The following is a 16,285-nucleotide window of genomic DNA, read 5'->3' as shown; positions in this document are numbered from 1 at the left end:
CCCATTTCTTATACAGCCACTTCCTCTGGTCACATAACATGCTCTCTTTTGAAAAAAACATCCCTTTTCAAAACAGAAAAAAATATCCTTTTCCAGAGATTAAACTGGTACAAAATTATTAAGTAGAAATAAAAGTATAAGAATAAAAGTATAAATTAAAATATTCACAAATCAAAAGTATTATATATATATACAAGCAATTCCATACAGTGTTCATTAGGAGTCATTTTGTTTTTTGTTTTATTTATTTATTTTGAGAGAGAGAGAGAGAGACAGAGCAAGTGGGAGAGGGGCAGAGAGAGAGGGAAAGAGAGAATCCTATGCAGGCTCATGCTGCTAGTGCAGAGTCTGATGTGGGGCTCAAACTCACAAAGCTATGAGATCATGACAGCAACCAGGAGTCAGAAGCTTAACCAACTGAGCTACCTAGGTACACTTCTTCTCATGTCCTTTTCATGAAATTGTAAAATAATTTGTTTTACCAAAGTTTGTCACATAGACTTTATGATATAAGTAGCAATTATAACCTTAAATTCTCTTGAATGCTGGGTAGAATTCTTCACCTCATACAGGTAAGAATCTATTGAATAATAGAAAAACTTCCAAATCTATTATCCCTGATGATAATAAACAACAGGTTTTATCTGATTCTCAGCCTTGAGCAAAGTATGCTGAGGGAGACTTTCTGGGAGGACTGAGTAATAAACAAAAGAAACAGAATAAGCAAAACTTAAAATGAGTTGAATAAAAAGAGGATTACAAAAAGTAATAGTTTTACTGTCTAGATGCTTGGGTTTGCTTGGTCACTTTCAGAGAGTGTAGTTTCTTCTGTAATTACAGATGGTTCCAGCAGCCTAAAGTGTTCATTTAGGGCTGGAAATGACCTGAGCATGTTATACATCCTCACACGCAGCCTCAGTGAGGTCACTGATGGCAATGACTTCTTTCTCCCAGTGGATAGTGACAGCAACTTCAACACTTTGGAAGCTTCATCCTGGAAGATTTTTGTTCTGACAGTGTAGAGGACAAAAATTTGCAATCCCTGGAAGATAGAATAAAAGTTTAATGTTAGATCAGTGTTGAGATAACAGAATCAGGGAAACAATTTATTTTACTCTGCCAGACACCCTTCTCATCATGCTCAACAACTCCCCAACTTGAGTGATTATATCTGCAAGCTGTTGTGCACTTTGTTGAAAAGATGTTCTTCTCATATATGAAATGCTACATGTAGGCAGGAGAACTGGAAGACTTGAATTCAGGTCCCAGTTTACCACATGTTGGCTGGGTAACCGAGAAGCTCTTTCTCTTCCTGACACCAACTGGGAGTCCTACAATTCAACTGAATTCTGACACTAACAACCCAGAGTTAGTGTCAGATTCCACAGGTTAAGGCTCAGTCCCATGACTGCTTTCACTTCAGATGCTAATAGCAAATATTGGGTCCCCATATTACCCACACTTCTGTCTGACTTGACTACCATGACAGAGGTTCCCATAACCCACCTCCCCACTTCAGGTTTGATAATTTTCTAGAAATACTCACAGAACTCAGGAGAGCTCTTTACTTCCTATTACCTGTTTATTATAAAGGATACAACCCAGGAGCAGCCAAATAGAAGAGATCATAGAACAAGGTGTGGAGGGAGGGGCATGGAACTTCCACTTCCATTCTCTGTCCAGGTGCACCACCCTCCCAGTACTTCAATATGTTCACCAACCCAGAAGCTCTCTAAACCCCTTAATTTAGGGCTTATTATGGAGGTTCCATTACACAGGTCTGGTAATTCAATAATTAGCCATTGGTGACCAACTCAATCTCCTGCCCTTCTACCTTTCCTGGAGGTTGAGGGGTGGGGCTGAAAGTTCCAAGCTTCAAATCAAGGTTTGGTCTTTCTGGCAATAAGCCTCCAGCCTAAAGCTTTCTAGGGACCCTGACCACCAGTCATTCATTAGCACACAAAAGAAACTCATATCACTCCAAAGATTCCGAGGATTTTAGGAACTGTGTGTCAGGAACTGAGGACAAAGACCAAATATTTTATGTTTGAGTGTACCAGAGTAATTTCGTTCTTTTCCTAACCTGTTTGGTTTTTTATTTCTGAAGGAGGTAGATTGACTACGGGTTACCTAATTCTTCCAGTTCTAAAAAAAAAAAAAAAAAAAAAAAAAAAAAAAAAAAAAAAAATTTAAGCACTTCTATTCATTGCTTTTCTGTCCTTTACATATAAAGATCAGATGTGCATGAGAAATTTGTCCATAAAAGACTGAGTACTATTTTCTGTACATTTTTAAAATAAAAACTACCACTTCATGAAGTCCTATTGGTATCAGATACTGCTTTTCCTTTAATCCTCATTATTTAATCCTAACACCAACCCTATGAAATGAGTCTTACTCTCCTTACTATCCTCATGTTAAGTGAGAAAACTATAGCTCAGATAAACTAAGTAACTTGCCTAACATTACCCAACCACTAGTCAGTAGAGTCTGGAGTTGAACTCAACTCCATTTGGTTCCAAAATTCTTCTATCCAATATACTACTCAACCTCTTGCTAGTAACTACAATAGAAAGATATTATAAAGTATATGATAGCATCTAAGAGTCCCGTGCTAATTTCTCATTAATATCCTTGGTGGAAATGACAGTTTAAATAATATCTATAGTTGAGTAATAGTATTGTGCCAATGTTCACTTTTTGATTTTGACAACATACCAGGGTTATATAAGATATCACTACTGAAAGCTGGGAAAAGAGTGCGTGGGAATACTATAGTATTTTGCAACTTCTTGTTTTACACTATTTCAAAATTAAAAGTTATTTTTAAAAATCCATCATGTCTCCAGATTGGCATCTCTAGAGCCCAAGCCTTATTAGGATTTATTTCTAGAATCATATCCTATGAAAACTGTGGTAGGAGACTTCTGGTACTGTGGTAAGATAACCCAAAGACTCTGAGAGGTTAACTAATAAAATCAATACATATCGGCAAGAGACAGACCAGTTCTCTGGCCAAAAGCAGGAAGGTTAACTTGATTGTTATCCAACAGGTGTACCTACTTATCTGGGCCAGGCCTTGATGACACAAGGAAGTATGCACAGGGACACAGGTTTCAGAAGGACAAAAGTGTTCACTGACCATCCTGATTGTTCAAGGAAGACAGATTTATTTTGAAGACATGAGAAAACTGGTCCTCTTTGTGGAGTACACTATTTCATCTTTAAATTCTAAGGTAAAGACAAGACTGGATAGAATCTCTTGTTATGCAACAATGAGGAAAAAGATCTAGACCATGGAAAATTCATAAAGACACCATCCTGTGAAACTCTGTCTGAGTAGCATCCCAATATTTCTATACTCCCAAAATCCCAAAGGTGTTATTGAAAAAGACAAAATGCATGGACCAAACTAATTCTCACTAGCACAAAGATCAAATTGTGTTTTTTAAGTAATATTTATAGCACATAGTAAATGTCCGTTAGAATTATAGCATTCTAAATCTAGAGGGAGGCTTACATATAAACAACTCACTTTAGTGTACATAAAAGTCAAACCCTTGTTTAAAGTGAAGATTTCTAGTTCTTACCTTGTAGATTCTGATTGACTAGGTAAGGGATGAGGCCCAGGAATAAGCATTTTAACATACTATGTAAATTCTGACCTAAGCAATATTCAGACACACTTTGAAAAACATAGTATCAATTTTAACACCCTCCTCCATTTTATATTTTACATATGTCACTCAGAAAGGTTGCATGATTTTCCTAAAATCATATGAATCATTAATGGTAAAGCTGGAAGATAGCCTGACTCTCCTTTAAGCTCAGTGCTCTTGCCATATGGCCACCCTCAGTTTTACTAGACATTATTAACATTTTGTAATGAGCCTCTAGTTGTAATGTGCCATTCATATCACAGAGAAGAGAATATCCTTTACTATACCTTCTTTCTGGTACTTTTCTAAATTCCTCATCACTCTAGGCAACAAGCTCATGAGGCAATTGGTAATCCAGACCGACTAAGTTTATCCTATTTATTTCCCTTGAGGAATTTCCACTGGGTGTTGACAACAGTGAAAAACTACCTTATATCCATTTAGATTTAGTGGCAGGCACACATCCGGTGTTTGAGGCACTAATAAAAAGGCACTCTAGAGGGCTACCAGATAGAGGGTGAGGTGCTTACAAACATTAAACATGGTGGTAGCAATTTAAACATCCAAGCAGCTCTCACACTGCACTATACAGACTTTATCATTTGTGGTCCAGGCAAGTTTATCTAATACTTTTCCAATAGTTTCCATTTTGTATCAAAGACTTGCCTCGTCAGTGATATTTGACCAGGGCCAGAAACAACCAACATGACGGCAACTTCACACAGTGGTTACTACTTTCAGTGATGAAACAATCATCAAACACTGCAGTGTCTTCACAAAATATTAGACAAGTATAGCCCATACTGATATTAAGCAAGATGTTACCTACTAGGAAAGATACACAAGCATGTTTCTTGCATGAGAGAACTGAAAACCTAGTTAAGGAGATGAAACTTGTATACATAAAAAGTTCATTGCTGAGTACAAGAAGAAAGAGGACAAATGAACTTACAAAACTACAATAATTCTATTTAATTTGATAAATTATATATTTTTTATTTATTTAATAGTTAAATTAGTAAAGCTAGAATTAAAGTCATCACTTTAAGAGTTTAGAGCCTATAAGCAAATAATTTATGTGGATTATACCAATGTCAATTTCTTGGGTTTGATGTATTATAGTTGTATAAGATGTTGTCATTGGCATAGCTGGATGAAGGGTACATAGGAACTCTCTGTATGATTTTTGTAACTTCCTAGGGGTCCAAAATTTTTTTTTTAATTTTAAGGAATTGCATAAGAATGGGAAGAACCAAAAAGAAGAAGAAGAAGGAAAACAAAGAATTTTAACCTTTTTGCACAGCATAAAATTTTAGTAAGTCTACAGAATTTCAATAAAAAAAAGATTACTGCCAAGAATTAAATGCCAAGCTAATTTGTGGTTCATGTGTCATGGTACCTAAAGAAAAAGTATCAGTTAGCAAAGTCCTCATTAATATTTACTAACTACCTGGGGCACCTGGGTGGCTCAATTGGTTGAGCGTCCAACTTCGGCTCAGGTCATGATCTTTGGTTCGTGAGTTCAAGCCCCACGTCAGGCTTTGTGCTGACAGCTCAGAGCCTGAAGCCTGCTTCAGATTCTGTGTCTCCCTCTCTCTCTGCCCCTCATGCTCTGTCTCTCTCTCTCAATAATAAAACAAACATTAAAAAAATATATGTACTAACTACCCATTAAACAGTTACTCAAAAATATAATACTATTAATGAGATATTCATTAAGATTTAAAAGTTAAATATTAGGACATTCCAATATAAAATGACTAGCAAAAGGCATTGAAACTATGTAAGTATAAGAAAATGCAGTTGAGTATGTCAACTATACCTCAATAAAAAAATATTTTTAAAGAAAAGAAAATATAGTTGAGATCATTATCAAATATAATCCAAGCATTGTAAATAGCTCATGAAAGAAAATAATGTAGACGCTATAATTTAACAACAATAATTGCGAAGTAAATTTTAAATTGTACCAATAAAACCATGAGACAGGAAGCAGCTACACTGTATTAATGTTATTACCTTAAAAAGGAAGAAATCGGGGCGCCTGGGTGGCGCAGTCGGTTAAGCGTCCGACTTCAGCCAGGTCACGATCTCACGGTCCATGAGTTCGAGCCCCGCGTCAGGCTCTGGGCTGATGGCTCGGAGCCTGGAGCCTGTTTCTGATTCTGTGTCTCCCTCTCTCTCTGCCCCTCCCCCGTTCATGCTATGTCTCTCTCTGTCCCAAAAATAAATAAAAAACGTTGAAAAAAAAAATTTAAAAAAAAAAAAAAAAAGGAAGAAATCAATACATATTGTTTTACTCTGCAAATTGAAAATTATATCTTACAAAATTGTAATATTTAATAAACAAAGATAAAAATTAACAGAGGGAAAATATTCTAATAATTAGAGATTAAGTAAAAGAATACATAATTTATACAGCACAGTAAATATAAAACATAGGAAGAAATGGATAGATGTGAAAAAAGAAAATAAGACAGAATAAAATCAAACATATTAGTTTTGATGGCTAACATTTAGCTAAATAGCTAAAAGATTAACTTTTTTAATAAAATGGAAAAACAATGAGAAAATTATTTTAAAAAACACAAATCTAAATATATGGGATCTATAAAATTTTTAAATCTTTATTTTTGAGTGAGAGAGAGAGCACATGCAAGCGGGAAAAGACAGAGAGAGAGGGAGACACAGAATCTGAAGCAGGTTGCAGGCTCTAAGCTGTCTTCACAGGGCCCGATGAAATCCACAAACTGTGAGATCATGACCTGAACTGAAGTCAGATGGACGCTTACCCAACGAGACACCCAGGTGTCCCTAAATATATGGAATTTAAAATGAGGTAAGTCAAAACCAAAGTGACATAGAAAGCTTAAAGATTAAAACTATAAGTAGATAAGATCAAATAAAAACAAATTAGAAGTTGCTACATTAATACATAGAAAATCATACTTCAAGACAAAATGGGACCTAGAGTGCCTTGTTATATCAATGAAAGATATAATGCACCAGAAATATACAACATCCATAAATTTCTAGGAACATGAAATACAGCATTAAATTGTATAAACACAAATAGCAAGATTTCATATACAGAGGGAAAAGTCCTGGTAGTATTTTTTATCAGAGTAAAAGTCATTGTTCACTATGAAAGAAGGCATACAGTTAAGACGCACAGAGAGAAATTCTGATTTCAAGATAAGTCTTTCAGGGGTGCCTGGGTGGCTCAGTTGGTTAAGCATCCAACTCTTGATTTCAGCTCAGGTCATGATCTCATGGGTCATGAGTTCGAGCCCTGCACCAGGCTCTGCACTGACAGTGCACAGCCTGCTTGGGATTCCTTGTCTCCCTCTCTCTGTCCCTCCCCTGCTTGCTCTCTATCTCTCTCTCTTTCTCAAAACAAATAAACATTAAAAAAATTTTTAAGATAGGTCTTTCAGTAATGCATACTTGTTTTATCTTAGAGTTTGACATTCTGCATGCATACACACAAACAAAAATCCTCTAAGGTCAAGCAGAATTATCTTCATTTTTAATCTAACATTTTTGTTCATTTATGTCACTATTTTTATCATGATAAAAATCAAAAGATCACCATAATCCTTCTTACAGTAGATTCTCCCAAAATACTAATAGAATGGCTTACAAAAAAGAAAAAGAATATAAATCTTCATCTCTGATTTTAATACAAAATATAAATGCAATGTTTTTTAAAAGATTTATAATTAAATATATACTTGAGATAAGACTCAAGGAATAAAAGCACCTTTAGTCTTATGTATAATTATGTCACAAAAACAACTTCATAAGGTTCTTCTTTTATTTTTTTTTTTAATTTTTTTTTTTCAACGTTTATTTATTTTTGGGACAGAGAGAGACAGAGCATGAACGGGGGAGGGGCAGAGAGAGGGAGACACAGAATCGGAAACAGGCTCCAGGCTCTGAGCCATCAGCCCAGAGCCTGACGCGGGGCTCGAACTCACGGACCGTGAGATCGTGACCTGGCTGAAGTCGGAGGCCCAACCGACTGTGCCACCCAGGCGCCCCAAGGTTCTTCTTTTATTAAATCAACCCTCATGAAAATAAAAACTACAAACTCTGAACAAAATATTTTTTAAAACCTACCTGAAGACACTGAAGGACAAATAAAAGCAGTTTGAAACTGGAAGGAGAATCTACATTTAAGAAAAAAGGAACTATAACTGGGTAGGATTCCTGTTGTGTGTGGTTTTTTAATATCTTTCTGCCAGAAAGCACACTCTGGTCAGCCCCACACAGGATGACTAAATGAGGGGTTAAAATAGGCAGTCTTATTAGGTTGAAGAATTGGAGGACAGGATTTAGGGCAACTACAACATCTGAAAAATAAGGAAGAATATTCAGAATATCCAGGAGGAAACAGAGAAGGGGAGCTCCAGATTCTGTTTATTAATTCTACCCAAATCTCTAATTACCTATAAACTGTAAATGCATAGAGTAAACACTAAGAAGTCTGTCTATGGCTAAAAAAGACTACATAGAGATTTCAGCTGTTGTCCACCCTAGGAGAGATAGTTTTCAGTTTTAGTCCAGCTAAGCTAATTATATGCTAAGTCCATTCTTGGTAGGAATAAAACAGAATGCAGAGTTGCTGCAGTGTATTATTTATAATGTCCAGGAAACAACCAAACTTACTAGACATATAAAGAAACAGGAAAACAAGGCTCATAGTAAACAAAAAGATAATCAGTAGAGATTGACTAAAATGACCCAGATGTTAGAGTTAGCAGACAAAGATTTTAAAGTGTTATGATAATACACGTAAAGTTGTAAAAGAAAATGTACTCAATTATGAGCCAAAAATTAAGAAAATCATCAAAATAAAACCTATTAAAAATTATAAGATAAAAATTCTGAAATGAAAAAAATATAGTATCTGAAATAAAAATCACTAAATAGAGTTAACAGAAGACTGGAAATGATTAAAGATAAAATCAATGTCCTTGAAGATGGATCACTAAGATAATCTTATCTGATGAACAGCAAGAATAAAGAATGATAAAGAATAAACAGCTCAGGAACCTGTGGAACAATATCAGATGGTCTAACATACATATGATTAAATTCCCAAAAAAGAGAAAAGTAAAAGAACAGGGTAGAAAAAGTATTCGAAAAAATAAAGTTCAAAAATTCCTCAAGTTTGGTGAAAGATCTAAATAAACAGATTCCAGGAACTCAGCAATCCCAAGCAGAATGAATGCAAAGAAAATAATACCTGGGCATATCCTAGTGAAAATGCTGAAAATCAAAGATAAAGAGAATCCTGAAAGCAACCAGAGGAAAATAAAGTGTTACATAAATGGGGGGGGGGGGGGCAGGAATATGAAACACTGAGTGTGTCCCATTAGAAACTAGAGCAGGTTTGTGAAATGACTTCTTCATAATACTTCATAAAAGTGAAAAAAATTTTTCAACCCATAATTCCATATTCAATGATAGTATCCTTCAAAAATGAAGGCAAACAGAATAAAACACTTAAAATGGCAACAGAAAACAAATGGCAAAATGGTACATATAAATTCACCCATATTAATAATTACATCAGCTCTAAATAGACTAAATATTACTTAAAAGACAGAGATTGTCAGGATGAACAAAAGGGTAATACCTGCCTATTTGCTATCTACAAGATACATACTTTTAATGTAAAAGCACAGATGGGTTGAAAGTGAATATATTAAAAAATATATACCCCATTAATCCAATATATACAAGAAGGCTGAATATCAGATAAAGTAGATGTCACGACAAAGAGTACTTTCAGAGTTATAGATGGACATTTCCAAAGGACAGTCAATTCCCTCAGAAGACATCACAATAATAAATGTATATGCATCTAATAGCAGAACTTTAAAATACGTGAAGCATATTGACAGAATTAAAGGCAAAATAGACAAATCCACAATCACAGTTAGAGATTTTAATGCACCTCTTTCAGCAATTGAGAAAAACAGGAAAAAATATTGGTAAAGATAGAAAATCTGTACAATACTAAAAATCATCTTAACCCTACTGACATTTTTAGAACACTACACCCAACTACACAATGCACATTCCTTTCAAGGGTAAATGTTTTATCAAGATATAGCAATTCATGGCCATAAAACCATCATCAATAAATTTAAAAGAAATGAAATAAAAAATTCACACAGAACTTACCTAGACTGAATAATGAAATAACAGAAAAACTAAATAGACCAATAGCAAGAAAGAATATTGAATAAGTAATCAAAAGCTTCCTAATAAAGTCCAGGACCTGATTACCTCACAGATGAATTCCACCACACATTTAAAAAATAATTAATATTAATTCCTCTTAAACTCTTCCAAAAAGCTGAAGAGGATAGAATACCTCCAAACTCATTTAATGAGGTCAACATTACCCTGATACTAAGCCAGACAAGGACACTGCTGGAAAGAAAATTGCAGGCCAATATCCTTGATGAACATAGATGCCAAAATCCTCAACAACTATGGGAGGTGATAGATGTTTTAATTATTTTGATCTTGGCAATCATTCAATAATGTATATGTATATCAAATCATGTTATACACTTTAAATATATACAATTATAAAAATGAACTATTGGGACCTATTCAAGATAAAAAGCTTCTGCACTGCAAAGGAAACAATCAGCAAAACTAAAAGGTAACCCACATAATGGGAAAAGATATTTGCAAATGACATACCAGATAAAGAGTTAGTATCCAAAATCTATAAAGAACTTACCAAACTCAACACCCAAAAATCAAATAATCCAGTGAAGAAATGGGCAGAAGACATGAATAGACACTTTTCCAAAGAACACATCCAGATGGCCAACAGACACATGAAAAGATGCTCAATATCACTCATCATCAGGGAAATACAATCAAAACCACACTGAGATACCACCTCACACCGGTCAGAGTCGCTAAAATTAACAACTCAGGAAACAACGGCAAAGATATGGAGAAAAGGGAACCCTCTTGCAATGTTGGTGGGAATGCATACTGGTGTAGCCACTCTGGAAAACAGTGTGGAGGTTCCTCAAAAAATTAAAAATAGAACTACCCTACAACCCAGCAATAGCACTACTAGAAATTTATCCAAAAGATATTGGAGTGCTGATTCATATGGGCACATGTACCTAATGTTTATAGCAGCACTTTCAACAATAGCCAAATTAAGGAAAGAGCCTAAATGTCCATCAACTGATGAATGGATAAAGAAGATGTGATTTATATATACAATGGAATACTACTTGGCAATGAAATCATGCTATTTGCAGCATCGTGGATGGAACTGGAAGGTATTATGCTGAGTGAAATAAGCCAGTCAGAGAAAGAGAGATATCATATGTTTTCACTCATATGTGAATCTCGAGAAACTTAACAGAAGACCATGGGGAAAGGGAAGGTGAAAAAAAAATAGTTACAAACAGAGAGGGAAGGGGGCAAACCATAAGACACTCTTAAATACAGAGAACAATCTGAGAGTTGATGAGGGAGTGGGGGAAAGGGGAAAATGGGTGATGGGCACTGAGGAGGGCACTTGTTGGGATGAGCACTAGGTGTTGTATGTAAGCAATGAACCACAGGAAAATACCTCCAAAAAACAAGAGCACACTGTATACACTGTATGTTAGCTAACTTGACAATAAATTATATTTAAAATAAATAAATAAATAAATAAATAAATAAATGCGATTATATCTGTCAATTATTCCCAATTATTCCACAATAAAGGTTTTTTTTTAAGATAAGACACATAATCTTATAAAATTGTTAGAAAACAGAGAGAAAGAAAAAATTCAGCCAATCCCACAGGGATCTAAGCTCCAGCAATAACTGTAACATCGTCCTTGTCAACCATGGTGAGGAGCTGTCGTGAACCTATTGCATGGGAGACAGGAATCAGGAAGTGTTTGCCAAGCCAATTGCTGTACAAAATTTCTTCTGCTTAGAGAAGAGAAAATAACGTGGTCCAACCCTACTATAATTATATTCTATAAACTCCATCCAGGAAAGGACACAGTAGGTAGGTCATAAAGAGATTTCTTTCCTCTTCCTTCAAAATGTACTAAAAATAGAGTTTCCTAAAATGTAATAAACAATGACCTTCAGGGGTTTCAAAAGAAGAAAACTTCAGTTTAGTCCAGGGTGATGTCATCCCCACCACTGCATGGTGTGCTACTTTTAGACTAACCCACACCATACCTGAGTAGTGTTGAAAAGGCAGAACATGTAGCTGAAGACAGTCCTGACGACATCATTATCAATTAGCATAAGGTATGCCAGAATCCAGGTAATTCCAAAAACAACTGCAATTGATAACATACTAAGAATCTTCTTTAGGGATGAAACCTTTTTTGTGCTAGGTAAGAGAAAGCAAGAAAGAAAATATGAGATTTTTACTTACTAATATAATTTTATTTATTAATATCATGGTTACCCTCTAATTGAGAATACATATTCAGCTGTCCATACACACTATTTAACAATATTATGCATTAGGTGGAAAAAGCACATTAGACCTATGTGCAGATAAAATATGATTTAGCAAGCTTTATTTGTAAAGAACGTGATACCTGCTTAAAAGCTCAGGCATAAACAGTCCCTTAAATACTACTGCAGTCACACACAGTACTACTGTGTGTGAAATTTCACACGCAAAAATATCAATGTTTTCTTTGTAAAGGAATTTTATTTTGGTAATTACTTTGTGGATCAGCCAGTGAGCAATCCTTTTCTGAACATCTGGGACTTTCCCATGATGCAGGTTGATACGGGAATGACAGGTTATTACAATGTAGAAATGTAGGAATCTGGGCTCAGCCATATGACTTACTAGTGGGATGTTAGCAATTGTTCCACAAGCAGAAGCTTGAATGCATTTTGCTCAGTAGAGCTGGCCTTTTTTTATTGCTCTTTGGAATCCTAACTTCACTATGTTGAGAAGCATAGACTGGCCTAATTGATGATGAGAGACCACATGGAGCAAAGGTTAGTTTTCCCAGCTGAGCAGCTCCCACTCGAAACCAACCAACCAAACACCATCAGGCATAAAAATAAGTCATCTTAGATCATCCATCCATATTCAAGCCATCCAAGACCAGAAAAACCACCTGATCAACATTCAAATTTATGACAAATAGTAAATATTTGTCACTCTAAGCCACTAAGTTTGGGGTGGTTTGTTATGCAGCAAAAGCTAACTGATACAATGAAAGATAATTTGTTAAGCAATTAAACTGTGACCTGATTTTCACTGTAACTAAGCCAACTTAAGAACAATGATCTACCAGTCAAAATTAGAGATACACATTTGTTGCTGTCCGTGGCCAAAATGATACCGTTTTGTACAAAGCAAATATAAGTAATATGCAATTAGACTAAGAAGATTTTACCAAGATTTTTCTTCATTACCAGTAAAATAAAGATTTGAAAGATTATCAGTGATAGTCTTTTCCCCCCACATTTCCTCTCAATGTGGACTATCATTCATATAGGAAAGATGATACTTACTCTTGATCAATAAAGCACATATTTAAGATGATATTCCCACTAATGACAGTTTTCACCCATATGTGCATACCAAATGGATCCATTCAGTGACCAACAAAACTCACAGATGTGCTTATAGTAAATGTACTGGTGATAAACACAGTCTTGTAAAATTAAACCTGCTGGGTTCATGGCTTCATTAGCACTGTGTTCTAACCAATCTGCATTGTTGGGAGGTGGGGATGGACAGTACATTTGTTTAACAGTTTCTGTTATTTGTATCTCCAACTGAAAGCTGTTTTGTTTACCAGGGATGACAATGAAAAAGCTTATTGGAGTCAGAAAGGTTATAGAAAGGAGAGAAGCAGTATACATGGGAATTGATAATCCAGAGAATCCAGGGAGCATATGTCCCCCCTGCAGGAAATGTGGACCCAATGTTTCCAGATGCTCCAATATTTTCAAGAGAAAATACAATTTTTAGGTGAAATCTCCCAATTTTATATGTTTTAAATGAATTTTAAAAACAAAGCCATACTCAGATTCAAGAAACACATGTAAAATATAGCCTGTAGCTCTAGTTACCAGCATCTCCTCACAATCTTCCAACTTCTTTAATTATCCAAATCTTATTTCTTGAATATTTGAGACTGGGAGAGAAAAAATTTTTTTCTTGAAGTCTTTGGGTTTAGTTTTTAGTTGGGCTCATATAGCACAAAAGTGTGTTATGTAATACATTGTTGAAAGATGAGGGGAAGATTTACTTTCTGAGACAAAGTTTAAAAGAAAATCTGCCTTGCAAACCACGTATCCTTGCCATTGTACCCGAGTCTGAAAACTCTTTGGGGAACTGTGGACATATTAAAGTGCTGTATTATGTATCAGATGAGTCATGCCTGAAGTTTCCCATAATTGGTAATCTTACCTTGTCAGATTGCGATTATTCTTCCATATCACTTTGACTATGATGATAATAAATACAACAATATTGTTGATGAGGATAATAGTCACAGGTAAGACGAATGACCATAAAAATGGACTAGTTATAAGATCTTTTTTATCTGGAACTGCCAGCCAGCAGCTATGGAGAGAAAAAAAATAATTTTAGTTGACTACAAAAGCTATACATACTGGTTCTCTATGTTATTAACGTTACTGACATTCATTTTACTGAAAGAACTGCTAAAAGCCAATATTGCTTCGCATTCCATATATTTGAAATGACTTTCAAGAATTCAACCACTAGAAAAAAAAATGAAACGGATTAGTTCTGCTGTATTTCTTGATGTATGGGCTAGTGGAAAGAAAATGGCTTTTCAGTCAGGCAGACCAAATTTACATGTCGCTCTATCACTTACTAGATGTCTGACTTTAGGGAAGTTATTGTTTTACTTCATTCTTGAACATGGAGGACATCAAATGGTTCAAAATTTTAAAGGTACAAATAATCAGAGAAAGACAACTACCCCTACAACCATCCCTCCTACAACTATCCCTTCTCACCTAGTTTCTATCTCCAGTGTTAATCAATGTTTCTTGTGTATTCTTCCAGATTTAGGCTATGCATAAACCATCAATTGTTTTTTTCTGATTTTTAAACAAATCATAATATATGATACTTCTATACCTTACTTAACAACATCTCTTGGAGATAACTCCAGATGAGATTATAAAGATTGTTCTCATTACTTTTTATAGTTACATACTGCTCCATTATTTTGTTATACCATAAATTACTTACATAGTTTCTTACTTTATAAAAATATTTTAATAGTTATTTAACCTTACTGCATCTGTTTTGTTTTGGTTTTTTTGTTACTGTTACAATTAGTGATGGTGGTTTTGGTGATGTTTTTTCTCATCTATGAAGTATAGTAATCACTTCCTGGCATTGTTGTAAGAATGAATTCATTTATTTAATAAGTATTTATAGAACACATGCTATGTGACAGACATTGTTCTAGATATCAGATATTAGAAGTGAACAACAAAATAATCCAAATATTCTTTCTGTATGACATGATACTATATATAGAAAACTCTAAAAACTCTACCAAAAGAACTGATAAAATGAATTCAGTCAAGTTGCAGGAAATGAAATCAATGTATAGAAATCTGTTGCATTCCTATACCCTAATAATTAAGCAGCAGAAAGTGAAACTAAGAAAACAATGTCATTTACAATTGCACCAAAAACAAGAAAATGTCTAGGAATAAACTTAACCAAAGAGGTGAAAGACCTTTATTCCAAAAACTATAAAACACTGATGAAAGAAATTCAAGATGACACAAAGAGATGGAAAGACATTCTATGCTCATGGATTGAAAAAAAAATTATTAAAATGTCTATACTACTCAAAGCAATCTTCAGATTTAATGCAATCCCTATCAAAATACTGTGGGAAATAAGCTTAGAAACTCCCTGGGCTTGCACCAATGGGTTAACAAGGCATAAAGAATTACAAAACCATAAGATGCTCACACCCAAGTTTGGGTAAATAAGATTAGGTGAATAAGGATAGAGAAGGGGGGCTAAGGCCCCCAAAATAGAGTAGGGGGGGCAAAGCCACCAGAATTGGGGGGACAAAGGCCCCCATACAAAGGTATATCTGGTAAGCAAGATTAGGTATTCAGGGCAAAAATGCCCCCCAATTTAGTACTATAACAGAAAGCTGCTTTCACAGAAAGAAAGGACCAAATCAGGTAAACAGGTACCTAGGGCTATATACCTGATGTGGGTGAAGCTGCTCAGAGTGGAGCTGATTAGCAAAAGAAAAGGTGCCTTGTTAACCCTGAGGTTACTTGCTCTATCTGTTTTATCCCCTACACTGGTTTAGATAAACAGACACGGTGCCTCATGTCTGCTGTTAACAACCTCCTGCCCATCTGCCCGGCACCAGGATTTTGTTTTATATTGACCCAAACTCCTAACACTGTATATCTTCAAAACCCCCTTTCCCTCATGCCCATGCGTTAATGTTCACAAATTCATTGTCTCTTTGTACATGTCCATCACATTTGTAAGTCTTCTGATCTTAATAAATACGGGGCAAGGACTCTTATTCGGAGCTCTTGTCTTTTCCCAGACATTAGCCATCTCTCAC

At 35.2% G+C, this 16,285-nt stretch overlaps 1 protein-coding gene across 1 annotated transcript in view; it reads right to left on the bottom strand.

Moving 5' to 3' along the window:
• Nucleotides 1–263: 263 nt before the first annotated feature.
• ADGRG7 (adhesion G protein-coupled receptor G7) overlaps nt 264–16,285 on the bottom strand; it is a 78,053-nt gene continuing 62,031 nt past the window's right edge. Inside the window, exons 14-16 of the mRNA XM_060640166.3 lie at nt 14,107–14,262; nt 11,895–12,051; nt 264–1,042 (exon numbers count right to left, since the gene is read on the bottom strand). Of these exons, the coding sequence (XP_060496149.3) occupies nt 782–1,042; nt 11,895–12,051; nt 14,107–14,262 (574 nt within the window). The 3' untranslated portion in view covers nt 264–781. The remainder of the gene's footprint in view (nt 1,043–11,894; nt 12,052–14,106; nt 14,263–16,285) is intronic.

This window comes from Panthera onca, chromosome C2 (assembly GCF_046562875.1).
Source record: "Panthera onca isolate mPanOnc1 chromosome C2, mPanOnc1 haplotype 2, whole genome shotgun sequence".
NCBI lineage: Eukaryota > Metazoa > Chordata > Mammalia > Carnivora > Felidae > Panthera > Panthera onca.
Note: the sequence above shows the minus strand (reverse complement) of the source record. Positions and strands in the feature narration are given on the sequence as shown.